This window comes from Cynocephalus volans, chromosome 6, assembly GCF_027409185.1.
Source record: "Cynocephalus volans isolate mCynVol1 chromosome 6, mCynVol1.pri, whole genome shotgun sequence".
Classification (NCBI taxonomy): domain Eukaryota; kingdom Metazoa; phylum Chordata; class Mammalia; order Dermoptera; family Cynocephalidae; genus Cynocephalus; species Cynocephalus volans.
In genome coordinates, this window is record NC_084465.1 from 96,988,094 (window position 1) to 97,003,818 (window position 15,725).

The 15,725-nt window shown below is 58.0% G+C and overlaps 1 protein-coding gene across 3 annotated transcripts; it reads right to left on the minus strand.

Moving 5' to 3' along the window:
- Window positions 1-575: 575 nt before the first annotated feature.
- ZNF598 (zinc finger protein 598, E3 ubiquitin ligase) lies at window positions 576-12,457 on the minus strand. Of its 3 annotated transcripts, none has more exons than XM_063099609.1 (12): window positions 12,232-12,457; window positions 6,310-6,422; window positions 5,491-5,620; window positions 4,945-5,156; window positions 4,647-4,864; window positions 3,952-4,060; window positions 3,416-3,603; window positions 3,203-3,284; window positions 2,357-3,096; window positions 1,842-1,992; window positions 1,587-1,737; window positions 576-1,491 (listed from the first exon to the last, which is right to left on the minus strand). In XM_063099609.1, exons 1-12 carry the CDS (start codon window positions 12,400-12,402, stop codon window positions 1,138-1,140), a joined length of 2,619 nt encoding a protein of 872 aa, XP_062955679.1. In that variant the 5' UTR covers window positions 12,403-12,457; the 3' UTR covers window positions 576-1,137. The 3 variants fall into 3 exon arrangements, with proteins under 3 accessions (XP_062955679.1, XP_062955680.1, XP_062955678.1); XM_063099610.1 differs by having other exon boundaries at window positions 1,842-1,941; window positions 3,943-4,060; XM_063099608.1 differs by having other exon boundaries at window positions 3,943-4,060.
- Window positions 12,458-15,725: the final 3,268 nt, after the last annotated feature.

Below are 15,725 nucleotides of genomic sequence, written 5' to 3' on the forward strand. Positions count from 1 at the left end.
TATCCAGTCCCCCTCCAAAATACTAGATCCAGGGCTGGCCAGTTAGCTCAGTTGGTTAGAGTGTGGTGCTGATAACACCAAGGTCAAGGGTTTTCTGATCCTGGTACCGGCCAGCCACCAAAAACAAACATAATACTAGATCCAAATAATTAAGCACAAATTATTTTCCTACAGTATTTCAGACATGCCCCCACTGTTTCTAAATTCATCTTACTGGAGTATATCTTTAATAGCTCTTTTATCGGTCTATTGATATAAACTTTGAGTCTCTGTATTACTCCCACATTCTCAAAGGATAGTTTTACTAGGGATACAAGTGTTAGGTCAAACATGATTATATCCATTCCTGAAAGGCCTGGGCAGTGCCAGACCCCCAAGAACTGGGGCCTGCGTGGGCTGCCTCTTCCCGTGAGCAAATCCCAGCTGCCCAGCTCTCCCCAACGGGCCTTTCTCCACCCCAGTACCCACCAGCTGGCTGACCTGCCAGAGCTGCAGCGTGTGACAAAGGCTCAGAGTGCCCCTGGCTTCAGGTGCACTCAGAAGGCAGGGAAGCTCAGAAAACCAGCTATATGCAGTATTGCAAAATAAATTTATTTGAAGATAAACTGTCTTATAAAAGGTCAGAAGCAATATGAGATCCCAGATTTAGCTTGTCTTGTAAAAAGATTCAACTTCAAGTAGCACAACTTCATGTCTGCCTTTAATCCTGAACATTCTTGAACATGAAACAACCAACTGTTTACACAACACGCTCAACACCTGGCTCCAGCACAAGGGGGTCCGCAGCTTTCAGCCCTGGGGGCTGCAACCCTCAGACTCAGGAGGGCACAGATCAGGCCACAGTGGCCTCTGGCTTTGACAGCAGGGACAGGTCCTGGCATCCCAGCCCTTCCCTCCCCTGGCACCTTCCAAAGCACAAGAATACAAACCAAGTCCAGCTCGCTGCTAAGGCAGGGGATGGAACTTTGTGTGACAGTGTGCTTATGGGGCAGGGTGGCCCTTCTGGCAACTCCCTTGGGGCCCAGCCAGACAACAGGCCTGTGCAGGGGGCCTCACCAGGCCTTCCCGGGCTGCCTGGCAGCCGGGAGGAGGAAGGAGAGGCTCATGGGTGTGCAGCTCCTGCCCACATGGTGGGAGCTACGTGATGATCCTGGCAATTGCCTGCAGTGAGGGGAAGTCATCGTCCCGGGCAGCGTGCAGCGCCTGGTGGCAGCTGATGTCACTGTGTGTGAGCACCTGCTGGCAGGTGGGGCACACGCAGCAGTCCAGGCCTGCCTGCTGGGCACCGGCCTGCCAAGCACTCTTTTTGTTCTTCTTGGATTTAGTGCTGGGGGGCTTCTCATGGCTGAGAAAGTCCACATGCGCAGACAGCAGCTCCTGCTGCTTGGCCGTATCAGGCAGAAGCACCAGCAGCTCATTAAAGATCTTCTGAAAGTTCTCTCCGAGCAGGTCCCGGCAACTCTTGTAATACTGGGCTGCAGAGATTATGCCCTGCCACCCAGAGGGCCAGACCCAGTTACTCCCATTCCAGCCTGGGCCCCGGGCAAGCACAGACCAGCCACCCCGCACCCCTCAGCCTGCCTGACCTGTCTGAACTTCCCCGAGTGGCTCTTGAACTTGCTGAAATGAGCTTCGTCGCTCTGCAGAAAGTCCTTGATGGACTGGATGAGCCACAGGTTCCTCTCCCGGAAGTTCTCGGGAACCAGGTAGGTCCGGGGTGGGGGTGTCAGCCTGGGTCTGGGGTCAGGAGACGAGGAAGAGGTGGAGGCTTTAGCCTCTAGGGTGGCCCAGGTGAGGACACCCTTCCCCTGGTGGCACAAGGCTGCAGCCCACCCACTTACGCTTTTGTGGTGGTGGTGATGGTGGGGACGCAGGCCGGGTGGGGGCTGGGCAGGAGGCCAGAGAAGCCAGGGGGTGGCTTGTTGATGGAGGGCACCAGACCTGGTGGGGGTGGGGGTGGCGCACCCTTCAGGAGCAGCACAGTGTTGAAGCCTACAGGGGTGGCGTGACGAGACCCAGCACATGACCCTCTGCCTGTGCCTCCCCAGGCCGCCCGGCCCTCCAGGCCAGGCTTCGCTCACGGCCGTGCCTCCTCCCCATAGCAGGCTGGGGCCGGCACGCACACCGCCCTCACCACACACCAACCCAGGCCCACGGGAGCACCTGCTTCACAGAGAGGAAAGGGGCACAGAGCGGTTGAATGGCAGCTGGCAGATGGTGGTGCCTGCGCCAGCACTCAGCCCACAGGCTGTCTTGCAGCTGGGGAGCACACCTCACACCTGTGGGCTCCAGCCTGACTCCACCTCCCCAGCCCTCTCCCCAATACCTGGGAGCAGGCCTGCCCCTGGCACCGTACCTGGGGGAGGGGGCATCCTGGGCGGGCAGGGGCCGCTGAGAGCTGGGAAATCTTCCTGGGGTGTGGGGCAAGGGAGGGGCCCCAGGGGCCTGGGGAGTCCAGGGGGTTCCTTGGGGGTGCTCCGTGCTGGGGCTGGCCCCTCTGTGTGTCCATTGACGATGACAACAGCTGGCCCTTCGGCCCTGGTGGCGGAGGCTTCAGGGGCCTGCTCAGCCCCAGGGGGTTTTGGGTTGTGGTCAGGGGGCAGTGGCGGGGGCGAGGCAGCACTGGGCTTCTCGGAGCCCACCTTCTTCTTCCGGCCAACCTTGGTGGAGGTCTGGGCGGAGGCCGGCCCCAGCAGGGAGGAGACGGCGGCCGCGGTGGGCACACTCCGTGGCTCCTCCTCGGCAGGGGTTAGGCCACCCTTCCTGCTGCCCCTGCTCCCCTTCCCAGCCTTCCTGGAGGGCTGGCCACCCCTGCCAGTAGCCTGGGCCTCTGGGGTAGGCTGGGTCAGTTTTTTGCTGCAGCTGCTGTGCCAGGCTGAGATGAGACTGGTGGGGGCGGTGCTGGGCTTGGACGCCGAAGACACCAGGGCAGGGAAATCCTCCTCCTGAAAGGTGTTCCTGCCCCTGGCAGGAACAGGGTAGGCCAGCACCAACCCCACAGGGCCTGCTGCTGCTGTGGAGCAGGAAGAGGAAGCAGACGCGGAGAGGCGGGGGAAGTCTTCCTCCTTGAGCTTTGGGCTGGGCTGCAGGAGGGTGCTGAGTCCAGGTAGGGGAGAGCTAGTCAGGGGCTCACCATGCCCCGGCCTGCTCTGCAACCCCACCTGGAGGTGCCCCACACCTTCACCCCAGTTCCCACACACACCTCGAAGGGGTGGCCCCAGGGACTGGGCCTGGTGCTGATATCTCTTGGCTTACAGGACCATTTGTGGAGTCTTCTTTGGGGCCTACAAAATGCGAAAGGACCCTAGATCAGGGTGCAGGGCAGGCCCCCGGGGGAGATTGGGGAATGTAAGGCTGCTGTCAAGCTTGCAGTTGAGGTCCTGAGCAGAGCTGCCCGCAGGCAGGGATGGCTCACCCGGGCCTTCACCCTGAGGCCGTGGCAGGTGACGGGGGCCCTGGGGCTCCATGGGCCGCGGTGCCGCTGCCTCCTCCTTCTTGGGCCTACTGCCGTCCTCCCGGTCCTCACTCCTACGGGTCTCCTCCTGCTGCTGTGTGGCCACTGAAGCCCGGATGGCAGCTGCCACTTCTCGGTCCTCTTCCTCCCTGGGATGGGGAGGCCAGCCTTCAGGCTGAGCAAGGCCTAGGACCACGGCCTCAGGAGGCAGAACCTGAGACGTGATGCCTCTGCCCTGCCGGAGCCTGCACACGCGCTTGCCTCACTGGCGCTTCCCAACACAACTGCACTGACCTCCCGAGTGACACAGGCCCCTGTCACCCACCCCCAAGCCTGGTGTCTATGACTAAAACTAGAGGAAAGAAAAAAAAAAAATTTGCTCGCTGAGGACGTTGAGCAGTCTGTCACCGTACTCCAGACCCCGGAAGTCCTGACCCCACCTCAGGGAAGGGGCCAGAAGAACGTCGGCAGCAAGCAAATCCTCCCACCTCTTGTACCTCCAGCTGCCTCGGCGACTCTGCTGGCCTCCACGCCCGCTGGCCCGGCCCGCTCGGCCCTGGCGGTTGTACCTGTCCACTTCCTCATAGTCCTCGCCACCAATGACCCCTGTGGCAAGCAGAAAGCCTGTCACTGTCCCAGGCCCTGGGAGGGCAGCAGAACTGATGGCCTGGCTGTCCAGGCCAGCCCTGGGACAGTACTCAGGCTTAGATGGCAGAGGCTTCCCTGCCCCCACAGCATTCAAGCCTGGGAGACGGGTGCAGACACCTTATAGGGTCCACACCAGCCCCAGATCTCTGCAACCTGGGTACCAAGTCCCAACAAGCAATGGGATGGGAAAGGAGCCTGGGCCCCATAGCCCTGGACCAGGACCTACACATAACAGGCACTCAATAAAGCCTCCTGACCCAGGAAGGAGCCCCAGGGACCCGAGAACAGCAGATGTAAGACACTGAAGGAGGTAGGCTGGAGCACAGAGTGGCCTGTACCCACAACTGCATGCAGGCACCCACATAGCCCATCAGGTGGCCAGGAGACAGGCTCACCTGAACCCTCTCACCCCTGGTGGAGCTGTGGGGAGGCAGATCTGGACCTGGGTCTGAGGCCTCCAGAGCGGGATGCTGGCCACGTGGACCCTGCAGATCCCTCCCCAGGGGTGGCCAGGCCAGGCTGGAGCTCACTGGCGCCCACTCACCTTCGCTCCGGCGCGAGTGGCGTGGGGCGTAGCTGAACTGCAGGTCGATCTGGCGGTTCTGGCGGGCCTCGGCACGGCTCCGGCTGTGGCAGGCCGTCCTGTGGGCCTTGAGGTCAATCTCAGTGCGGAAGGCATGTGTGAACTGCTCCGTGCTGCAGCGGCCCTCCTCGCACAGGAAGTGCCTCTCCCGGAAGTGCTCGCGCAAGTACGCGTAGTCACTGGTGGGGGACAGGGCATCAGCACTGCCGGCCAGCTCCCAGGTGCCCTGGGGGAGGGTCGCCTCTGCCCCACTGGCCACCTGTAGTAGTCCTGAGCCCCATCTGAGTCACAGAAGTGGCAGAAGTAGTGGTCACGGCGCAGGTGCTTGAGCAGCTCGTCATTGTCCAGGTAGCGCTCGTCGCAGAACTTGCAGAGCGGGTGCCCGCGGTGTGACGTGTCATCCGGGTCCCCCTGCATGCGATGCTGAGCCAGGTCCTTGCGCGAGTACCATTTGCGTTCATACGTGAAGATCTGAAGGGAATGGAGGGCTGAGCACAGGGTAGGGTCTCCTGGGCCTCCCACCTCTTCCCACAGGCAGCACCAATGCAGCAAGGGACAAGCAGAGGGCCCTGATGGCACTTGGGCTGCCCCAGAGTGCTGGAATGGGGAGCCTGGCGGGCCCATGCAGCCAAGATATGCTGGGAGGCACTGGAGGTCTCTGGGGGACCAGCATGCAGCTGCCCTGAGCCACCTGGGATCAGAGGCAGGAGAGGACCAGCCCTCCCGGCTGTGTGGCCACACCCTGCACAGCCCCCTTGGCAGGGCGGGGCCCCAGCCTGGCCCTCCCGGTCCAGGGTGGGCGCACCTTGAGGTGTTTGAGGCATAGCTTGCAGCAGAAGAGCTCATGCTGCTTCCGCATGTGCTGCTCCAGGTCCCCGAAGAGGCCAAAGGGGGGCAGCTCAGGGCACCGCGGGCACTCGTGCTGCAGCAGCTGCCTGGGGAGATACAGGAGCCGCCACCATCCCAGCACTCAGCATCACTGCCTGCAGGTGGCTGCCCACAAGGTCCCACGTCAGGGGGAGACAATGACAGGGCCTGCATGGCAGCCTGGGGTTAGGAGCCCTGGGCTCGCCCTGAGCCAGGGAAGACAAGCACCACCCTGTGACAACTGTGCCTGTTAATGTATTTTCGGGCCATCAGCTAAGAGCCTGACTTGCACAAGCTCACGTGCCCTAAAACAGCCCCAGACAAGGGTCGGCCCGTGGCTCACTCGGGAAAGTGTGGTGCTAATAATGCCAAGGCCACGGTTCAGATCCCTATAAAGGGATGGCCGGTTAGCTCATTTGGGAGAGCATGGTGCTGACAACACTGAGTCAAGGGTTAAGATCCTCTTACCTGTCATCTTTAAAAAAAAAAAAAAAGCCCCAGACAGCACATGCTGCATGCCACACAGCTCCCCCAGGGAACACCTGCGCTCTCCACTGCCACCCTAGGAGGGTGTTGCTGCATCCCCAGTCACCCGCCTGACACACAGCTGGGCTGTGGATGTTTGGAGATGGAAACGCAGCCCCCTTGGGTTTGTGAGGAGCATGGAGGTGCCAGGCTGTGCCTGTCCCCATCACCAGGGTCACACAGGTGAGGCTACCTGCACACCCTCGGGCCCTGGGATGAGGACCCCTCTCACCTGTACAGCGCAAACACTTTTCCATCTGCGAAGTAGATGTCATACTTCTTCTCGTGCTGCAGCTGGTGGAGGGGGATTGTGGCGAAGGCAGGAAGCTTCCTCCCAAAGACCACCTGCAGCCGAACGCGAGCAGGAGTGATCAGCAGGGCGCGGACAGCTCCCCCAGCCCGGACGCAGCAGATGTTGAGAAGACAGGGAGCCTCTCTCCTCACCCCCAGCCCACCCAGCTGAGGTGGCCGGGACAGAGATGTGACGCCTAGCCTCTTCACCAGGGGCAGCCAGGCCACGTCCACCAGTGGACCCCACAAGCCTCCTCTGTTTCCCCGGCACTGCCCTGCCCTCGCAGACCCTGCCCTATCAGAGACCAAGCGCTCTCAGGACACCAGGGCTTCATGGGATGTTGAACACAGAATGGCTTTCCTAGGAAGGCAGGGACATGCACTCCAAGCAGCAACTAAGGAAATAATGAAAGCCACCAGCCCAGGAAGCATCAGGCGACCTGCATCAGGGCCTGGCCACCCTACACCCAGCACCCCGTCCCTGTTTCCATGACACCTTGTGGGGGGGCTCCTCCCTAGCACTGTTGTATTGAGCCAGCCACATCGCCCATGGCTGGCTGCTCCCTGACTGTTGTTCGGGGCTGTCTGGGACACCAGGGGGATGGGCCAACGCACACTCAGCAGGTGCTTGTGCGGAAACCTCTGCAGTTGGGGCTCATTTCTCAGGGTCTCCAGCACCTGCTGGAGCCTGAATGCCAAAAGACCCCCTCCCATCCCTTCCTGCAAAGGTTGAGGGCAAGGCCCATCAGTCTGCTCTGCCCTCCACAGACTCTGAACAGTGGACTGTGACCCCTGTTCCAGACGCCCCCCAAGCTCAGGTCTCCCCCTCTCCCCTCCAGCACTCTCTCACCATGGGCACCTCCACCCCATCTCCCCTCCCTGATCAAGCCCATACCTGGCTCCCCCTGTCTGCCCCTGAGCCCGTCACTGGCCAGTTCCTCAGCTCAGGGTCCTTGGAGTAGCTCCAAGGCCTCACCAGCACACTCAGGAGGAAGGCCTTGCCATGGGAAAGGTCATGCCAAGATCATCGCTGTTATGTTTAGCCTTCATTTGGAACCAGAACGGCCATGAGCTTGGGAAAGCTTAGGACTGGCCAGGGAGAGCAGGGACCATGAGCACACATGGGTGGTCACACTGTACCCAGCAGCAGAGACCTATGTCTGCTTCTCCACCCCACCCAACAGGAGCCAGGGACTCATCCTGGAGGATAGGGTGGGGACCAGGGGCTGGATGAGCGCTGGCCAGCAGGCCTTTCTTCCTCTTGTCACCATGTCTGTCAAGGTTGGGCAAGATGAGCTGACTGCTGGCCTCTGCAACCCCTGCCACACGCCGAGCTTGGGTGAGCACCTCATCTGCAACCATACTCCCATGACAATTGTTAGATGAGAGGTACGGCTCCATCCAAAAGGCCCAATGATAAGGACCCCTCTGCATCCCTGTGTGTCACTGGCACTCTTGCTCCCCAGGCCTGAACATGGAAAGGTCCCTGTGCCTTGTGCCGACCTCGTGGGGGATCTGCCCTCCTGGCACAAGCTCCTGCCCAGCCTGTCCTTCCAACCACGCCCAAGGACTCTCCAGCCCAGACCCCAGCAGGTGCACAGGATGCGAGCCAGTCACAATGCTCCTGGAACTAACAGCTGAGACTCCCAGGCACAACACAGGACCTGCTGCAGCTTCACCGAGGCAGCACAGGCAGCAGATCTAAGAGCCTCTGCTTGTGAGGCGGCCAGACGAGCAGCCCTCCAAGGAACTCCCCAAGGCTGCCAAAAAGCATCCAAGCCCAACAGACTCAGCAGAAGAACAACTTCCTTCCCCAGAGGAAGCTTGTGCCAGGGCACCCCCAACACCACCTCCCCTGGCGCTCTGCTTTCAGCTTCTGCTTGATCTACCTGGGGGCATCTTCTCTGGCTGCCTTGAGATAGCCAGGACATAGCTGCAAGGAGAAGCCCATCTCCTCTTGAGCTGCAGGGCACCTGTCTCCCCAGAGTGCAGCCACACTGGGGGAGTGCAGACTCATCCTCACTGCCTGAGCTCACGGCATCTGCGTCCCAAGCAATGCTGGCACACCACAAGCCTCAAGAGACCTGTTGAACAGCACTGGTGGTAAAGCTTCTCTTAGGAGGTCAGGAAGCAGCTGGGGAGAAGAGAGGCAGGGCGATGGGCACAGAGGCTGGGACAAGGCGGGGTCAGGGAGGGCCAATAGCACCCAGCATGAAGGAGTTAGGGAGGACCGGAATGGTGACAGCCCTGGAGACAGGAGGGACAAGGGGACGGAGTCAGATGTGTAGAGAAGCCAGTCCCGCTCCATTGGTGCTGAGGGCGCACCTCGTGCCACTGATACAGCAGAACCGAGAAGCATGAGCAGGGGACACAGGGCAGGGATAACATCAAGATGCCCTGGAGGGTCCACGTGCACAGAGGACAGGGGCAAGTGCCCCAGCCACATGGAGGGCCAGCAGGCCTGGGACATTCTATCCTGAGCAGTCTGGTGGGGATGGCACAGGCTGGGAACACCTGAGCTGAGCCGGGCTGGGAGATGGGTGTGTGTTGGTGGGGTGGGCACTGGGTCGACTCACAAAGGGATAGGGACCACAGGAAGAGGCCCAGGAAAAGAAAGTGGCCGTGGGCAATGCAGGATGGAGGCTGGTTTGCTGGAGAGTGAGGGTGAACAGGTTTGGAGCCACAAGGCCAGGAGTGGGGTGATGCAAACTGCTGGTGGGGGCCTGAGGCTATGGAAGAGACAGGGAGAACAGAGCTGGTTATCCAGACCTGGTGAGTGGACAAGTGGACAGCAGTGCAACCTGTGAGAGGACAGTAAAGTGTCCCCATCCCAACAGAGGACGAGGGTGAGGCAAGTGTCTGGACAAGGAAGGACACGAGGACAGGTGGCCAGGCCAGAGATGGCAGGAGTCTGCCAGGGATCCGACCAGCAAGACCCTCCCTCCCTGGGGACACTCCAGTCAGTCCCGGCTGTGGGCAGAGGAGTGTGCGGGCCAGTAGGAGATGGCTGGCCTGAGGATCAAAGGGAGGAAGGCAGGAGACACCAGCCTGTCACCCCACTGGAGGAGTCACGAGTCCAGGACAGAAGCACGGGCCAGGCCTGGACACTAGAGGAGAGGCCGTCCTGGGCAGCCCTGGGTGGGCTAGGCAGCAAATAATCAAGGGGGAAGGGGTGCCTCTAGGTGAGTCTCAGGGATGGCCAGGCCAGTGCCAGAGAAGAGTGAGAGAAAATGGGGGTGAGAGCCCTGCTTCCAATAGGGATGGGTGCAGGTGTCTGCCTTGCTGCACCCTGAGTGGTGCTGGCAGTGGTCACCAGCAAGAGTGGGATGATGGTGAGAGCCAGCCAGGCCGGGGGAGGGGTAACCCTGGTGTGGGAGAGGGAGGACAGGGTGGGCCCCTGGGGATCACTCCCCGGGGCACCTATAGAGTCTAAGCCCCCAAGGCCCAGATGAGGACAGGATCAGGGATGATCTCACAGAGAGGGCCAGGACCATAGGGTGAGGGGAGGGGCTTTAACAATAAAAAACACGACAGAGTCAGCGGGTCCTGCCTACTGACCTGGGCCATGGTAACCATGGGCCGGCTTTCAGCCCTCCCCTCCTACTTCCTGCCTGTAAAATGGGGGGTGCGACTGCACTGGGTGCCCTGGAGCCCCATGACTCCTGTGACAAAACTGGGGACCAGGACAAGATAGAAAGCAAGACATGAATCGTCTTTCAACAGAAAGTGGCCCGTGGGAAAGATGTGCCCAGAGAAGAGGAGGACGAGGACCCTGGGGGATTCACCACCCGAGAGACCAAGCACTGGTCTTGTTCAGCCGTGCCCCCCGGGACCAGTGCTGCTGCTACCTCCCATCAGAAGGGGGCCTGCCTGAGCCTCTGCCTTGAGCACCCCCCAGCGCAGCCCGGGTTGACCTGGCCCCTCGCCTGACCAGCAGCTGCAGGGCCGTGTTGTGGCTGCTCACTGCCAGCTGCAGCCCCCACCCAGGGACCTGCACGGGAAGGGCTCAGTTAAGCTGTGCGGGATTAGCCAGCAAACGAGTCTGGTCTGGTCCGTTCCACACAGCAGGTTGGCACACCCTCCTCCCAGTTTTCAAAAAGACTTAGTTCCATGGGGCTGGCCCGTGGTTCATTCGGGAGAGTGTGGTGCTGATAACACCAAGGACACGGGTTCGGATGCCATATAGGGATGGCCGGTTAGCTCACTGGGTGAGCACGGTGCTGACAACACCAAGTCAAGGGTTAAGATCCCCTTACCGGTCATCTTTAAAAAAAAAAAAAAGACTTAGTTCCATAAGGGAGGGCAAAGCAGAGGCAGTGTTCAGGGGTTGAGGGTCACTATGGGCATTCCTGAGCAGGCATGCAACACAGGATGTATTTAGAGCATAGTGCAGGACTCAGCAAAGGAAAAGGAAGGGCTAGGATGAAGCTGCGAGGGTGGGAGGGAAACAGGATGAATCCAAGGGAGAAGAGAGCACCAGGCTGAGCTGGGCAGTCATCTTGCCCAACAGCAAACTTCCCAGGAACCCTCCTGCTGCCCAGCAATGTGGGGCAGGAGAGAGGAAGCCCAGGCTCGCCTGGAGGCACCCACTGCCAAGCCACAACCAAGCCAGAACCTGCTGACCACTCACATCAACAGCCCCTTGCCACAGGGCTCTTGGAGGGTGTGGGGCCCACGTGGAGTAAGAGGGCAGATGCTGGCTACAGTAGCCATACGTAGGTGCTCACTCATTTCCTGAGTGAGACACGCAAACGGGGCCAAGACCTCACATGTGAAGACCACCACGGTGCCTTCCTTCCTGTAAGGAAGCTCCAGGCGTTCTGGGAAACCTGGCCGTTTAGAGTTACATCATGCTATGCAAGACTGGCCAACGAGGCAGGCTCTGGCAAGGCCGGGAGCTGCCCTGTGAGTAAGCTCACAGGCCAGAGCCTTCCCCAACTGAGTGTGCACCCCACATCTCTCCCAAATCTGGATCCGCCTCCTTCCACCACATTACACACCGACAGCATCTCCAAATGGTTTTTTCCAATAGGGCACTGAGTAGGTGCCCATGGCATGCTCAGAGGATTGCAGCATCTCTCTGGCTCCTTTAACATGATGTTCACTAAAAAAAAGAAAAGAAAAGAACCTATCCCTCATATCCCTCAACACTGCTGTCTCTGCGTCACTTCTAAAGAGAGAAAAGTCATTTCCTAGCCGATGTCACCAGCCAAAGCCTTGCATGAACAAACCAAAGGAATTTTACTATGCTGGAAGCAAACAGATGCCTAAGTACAGCAAACCAAGAGAGCTCCAGCTAGGTGCTCCGGGCCAGCAGCTGGCACTGCTGAGAGTGCGGGGGGGAAGCCGCACGGCGCCCTCTGACCCATCCAGGGCTTCCAAGTCTGGACAGAGTCAGGAACATCCCCGCTTCACTCTGGAGTTGAGGCCCCAAATCGGAACTGGCAAGGAGGAAGGAAACTTCCTAACAGGTTTACTCCCACCAGTCAAGCACCCTGAGACCTTCCCCTCTGGTGGGCAGGTCCGAGTGTCACCTCCACTCGACAGATGGGATCGCTAGTCTCAGAAGGGGGGCCCAGACACACAGCTGGGGTGGCCATGCCCGCAGTTCGATCCTCTGTTTCCAGAGTAGAGACCCTCAAGGAATAAACTCCCACAGACCGTGCCCCTTCCCGGGCCCGAGAGGAGTTCCCGGGGTAAGTCCCCAGGCCGTGTCCCACAGGGGCTGCTCGGCCGCCTCCTGACTCGCGGCCCCGGTGGCCCCCCGTCGGCCCCCCGGCCTGGACCCCGCCCCGGGCGGCCCCGGCCGGACGGCAGGAAGGCGAAGTCCCTTCCGGTCGGCCCGGCGCCCGGCCCGGCGCACCTGGCGCAGTTCCTCGCGGCACACGGCGCAGTAGCGCTGCTCGCACAGCACCCGCATCTTGGTGGAGCAGCGGTAGCACACCGGGTGGTCGCAGCGGCCCAGCGCCGTGGCCTCCAGCTCTCCGCAGCACAGAACGCAACTCCCGCCGCCGCGCTCGAGCGCCGCCGCCATGGTCTGCGCTCCGGCCCCCTCCGGCCGGCGCGGAACGACCTGGCCCCAGCGGCCCGCCCCTTCCGGGCGACATCACCGCCCCGCCCAGCAATGGCACCGCCCGGCGGAAGTGTGCGCCGCGACTTCCGCCCAGCGAGGCGCGGGCTAGAGCGGCGCGTCTGACCACTCCCCCCTCCCCGGGCGCTCTAGCCCGAAGCTGCCTCTCGGAGGCCCGGCGCCGCAGCTGCACTTGCCCCGTGCAGTCCTCCAACCCCCGGGTGGGCGTGGACTAGGGTCGCGAGCGAAGCCTGGGAGGCCCAGTGTGAGTTTCAGGTGAACAACGAGTAACGCCTTAGTGTAAGTGTAGCCCAAATATTGATGGGCTGTACTTATACCAAAATGTGTTCCATTGTTTGTCTGAAATTCAAATTTAACTGGACTTTAATTCTGTATCTTTATTTGCTAAATATAGCGCCCTTGTTAGGGACCCAACATCTCTCTCCAGCCCAGATCTCTCTCTTGTATTTTTTTTTTTTTTTTTTTTAAAAGATGACCGGTAAGGGGATCTTAACCCTTGACTTGGTGTTGTCAGCACCACGCTCAGCCAGTGAGCTAACCGGCCATCCGTATATGGGATCCGAACCCGGGGCCTTGGTGTTATCAGCACCGCACTCTCCCGAGTGAGCCACGGGCCGGCCCTCTCTCTTGTATTTGGAAACACGCAAGCCTAGTCACCAGGCAGCATTCCCCCCCGCCCCCTCGCCGTCCCTAACGCCCTGTGCAAAATCCCTGCAGGAGAGACAGCACATGGTGACATCGATCTCAGAGCAGGGCCCATCTCGCCCAGTCCTGCTGGAGAACAGGCCTCTAAAAGGTGGGCAGGGAACATGTCTGGCTAGTGCGCGGCCTGGCACACGTACGTTTGAATGGATGGTGGTGAGACCTGGGAGTCAGATATGGTTCCTGTTGGGGGGACTATTCCCTACCCTGGGGGGCCAGGCATACTTAGCACCTTCCTTCTGCCATCAAGAGTCCAGATCTGAACCCTTCCAGAAGAGAGGCAAAATATCGTGAGGGAATAAGAATGGACTTTAGAATCATAGAAATGGGTTTTAAACCCCACTTCTGCCACTGATTTGCTGGTGACCTTGGTTGGCTCACTGAAGCCTTTATAACTTCCTCACTTACAAACCAGGGATCACCATACCAATTAAACTGGGTGGACTGGTCCCATGCAAATGTTGTCTCACTTTCACAAAACCCCACTAAAAGGACAGTAAAGGAATAAAAAAGCTATTAATCCATTAACACAAAGAGAGCAGGAGGCGGGGAAGCAGCTAGTGAAAGAAACAAATTTTGGAATGATAGAAAGATGAAGGAAGCATCCTAAAGGCCTCTGGGGGGACCCTGATGAGAAGTTTCACTCACAGAACCACTGAGGGTGGGCTGAGGCAGGAGACTGAGAACAGGGGTGAGTGGAAGTTCATGTATTAAAAACTGGGGGACCCACAGGGCTGGCCAGTTAGCTCAGCTGGTTAGAGCATGATGTTACAATATCACAGTCAAGCGTTCAGATCTCCATACAGGACAGCTGCAAAACAACAACAAAAACAAAAACAAAAACCTGGGACTTAGGGCTAGCCAGTTAGCTTACTTGGGAGAGCACAGTGCTGATAACACCAAGGTCAAGGGTTTGGATCCCCATACTGGCCAGCTGCCAAAACAAAACAAAACAACCTGGTGGACCTGGGACCTCCACCTCTGCCTGGTCTCTATATCCATCCCACCCTCCACCTACCCTCAACAGGATACTAGAAAATTTTCTGCTGGAGAAACTGACCAACTTCAGAGAAAAGACCTTTCCACCCCATTAAGCAATGAAAAGCTGGCCTGCTGCCCATCCACCATACAGCAAAGCCCACCATTCAGCAAGCTCTACCCCCACACAAAAAAAATTTCCAGTCAGTGTTGTAGGGTCTCATTCTTTTTTTTTTTTTTTTTTTTTTTGTCGTTTTTTCGTGACCGGCACTCAGCCAGTGAGTGCACTGGTCAGTCCTATATAGGATCCGAACACCGCGGCGGGAGCGTCGCCGCGCTGCCAGCGCAGCACTCTACCAAGTGCGCCACGGGCTCGGCCCAATAGGGTCTCATTCTTAAATGTAGATAGGCAGCCAAGCTTTCCAGACTCAGAGGGAAGCCTGCAAAATGAAAGACAAGAGACTAAAACAAACAGACCTAGAGAGCAGAAGGAAATCTTAGAAAGAACTATATTTGATATTCACAGAAAAGATGTTGGTTCCATGAAATGAGAATAGGATGCCTTGGACAACAGCAACAACCAGAAAGCCAACAGAACAAGAAAAAGTTCTTAGAAGTTAGAAATATAATAGCATAAGTAAAAATTCACTAGCAAAATGGGAAAATAAAATTGAGGAAATCTCCCAGCAAGCAGAGCAAAAGAGAAAATAGAGAAAATTAGAAGGCTGAATCCAGAAGGTGCAGTATCTAATAGGAATTTCAGAAAGAACTGAGAAAATAGAGAGGAGCAAATTATCAAAGAGCTAATAGGACAATATATGCCAGAACTAAAGGATTCAATTTTTCATATTGAAAGGGCCCAAGGATTGGCCAGTTAGCTCAGTTGGTTAGAGTGTGGTGTTATAACACCAGGGTCAAGAGTTTGGATCCCAGTAAGGGCCAGCTGCCAAAAAAATAAACCAAAGAGCCAATCAAGGTAAAAAGACCCTCACTGGGAGACATGATATAATACCAGAGCACTGGAGATAAAGCAAAAATCCTGAAAGCTTCAGAGAGGAAGGAGTATGGAGAGAGAATGACATGTAAGAGAGATCAAGAATCAGAATGGCAGTGGACTTATAACCCTGGAAATCCTCTCAAATTTCTGAAGGAATATGATTTTCATTCATGAAATCTATCCCTAGGCACACTTTCCATCAGCATAAAGACATCAACAGAGAAGACAAATTATTTAGCTCTCATGCCCCCCCTCAAATGAAGCTACCAGAGGGTTTGCTTCTCCAAAATATTAGGGAGCACAAGTTAGAAGAAGACCTGGCATCCAGGAAACAGAAGCTCCACCCCAAACGGAAGCCATGGGGAAGTGTGGGGTGATACCTGTGCAGAGGCTGAGAGTGGACATCCAGATTGGAGCAGGAAGCCACCGCTCCCAGGCGGAGATCCCCCGAATATACATGGAATTGGTGTGCGTTACCTCAAATGCTTGAAAACTGGGAAAGGTAATTGCAAGGAGTGTGGTATCTTTTGCAGCATTTAGAAAAAATACCAAAATTTGTATATAGGAAAACAAAGAGAAATAATGATAG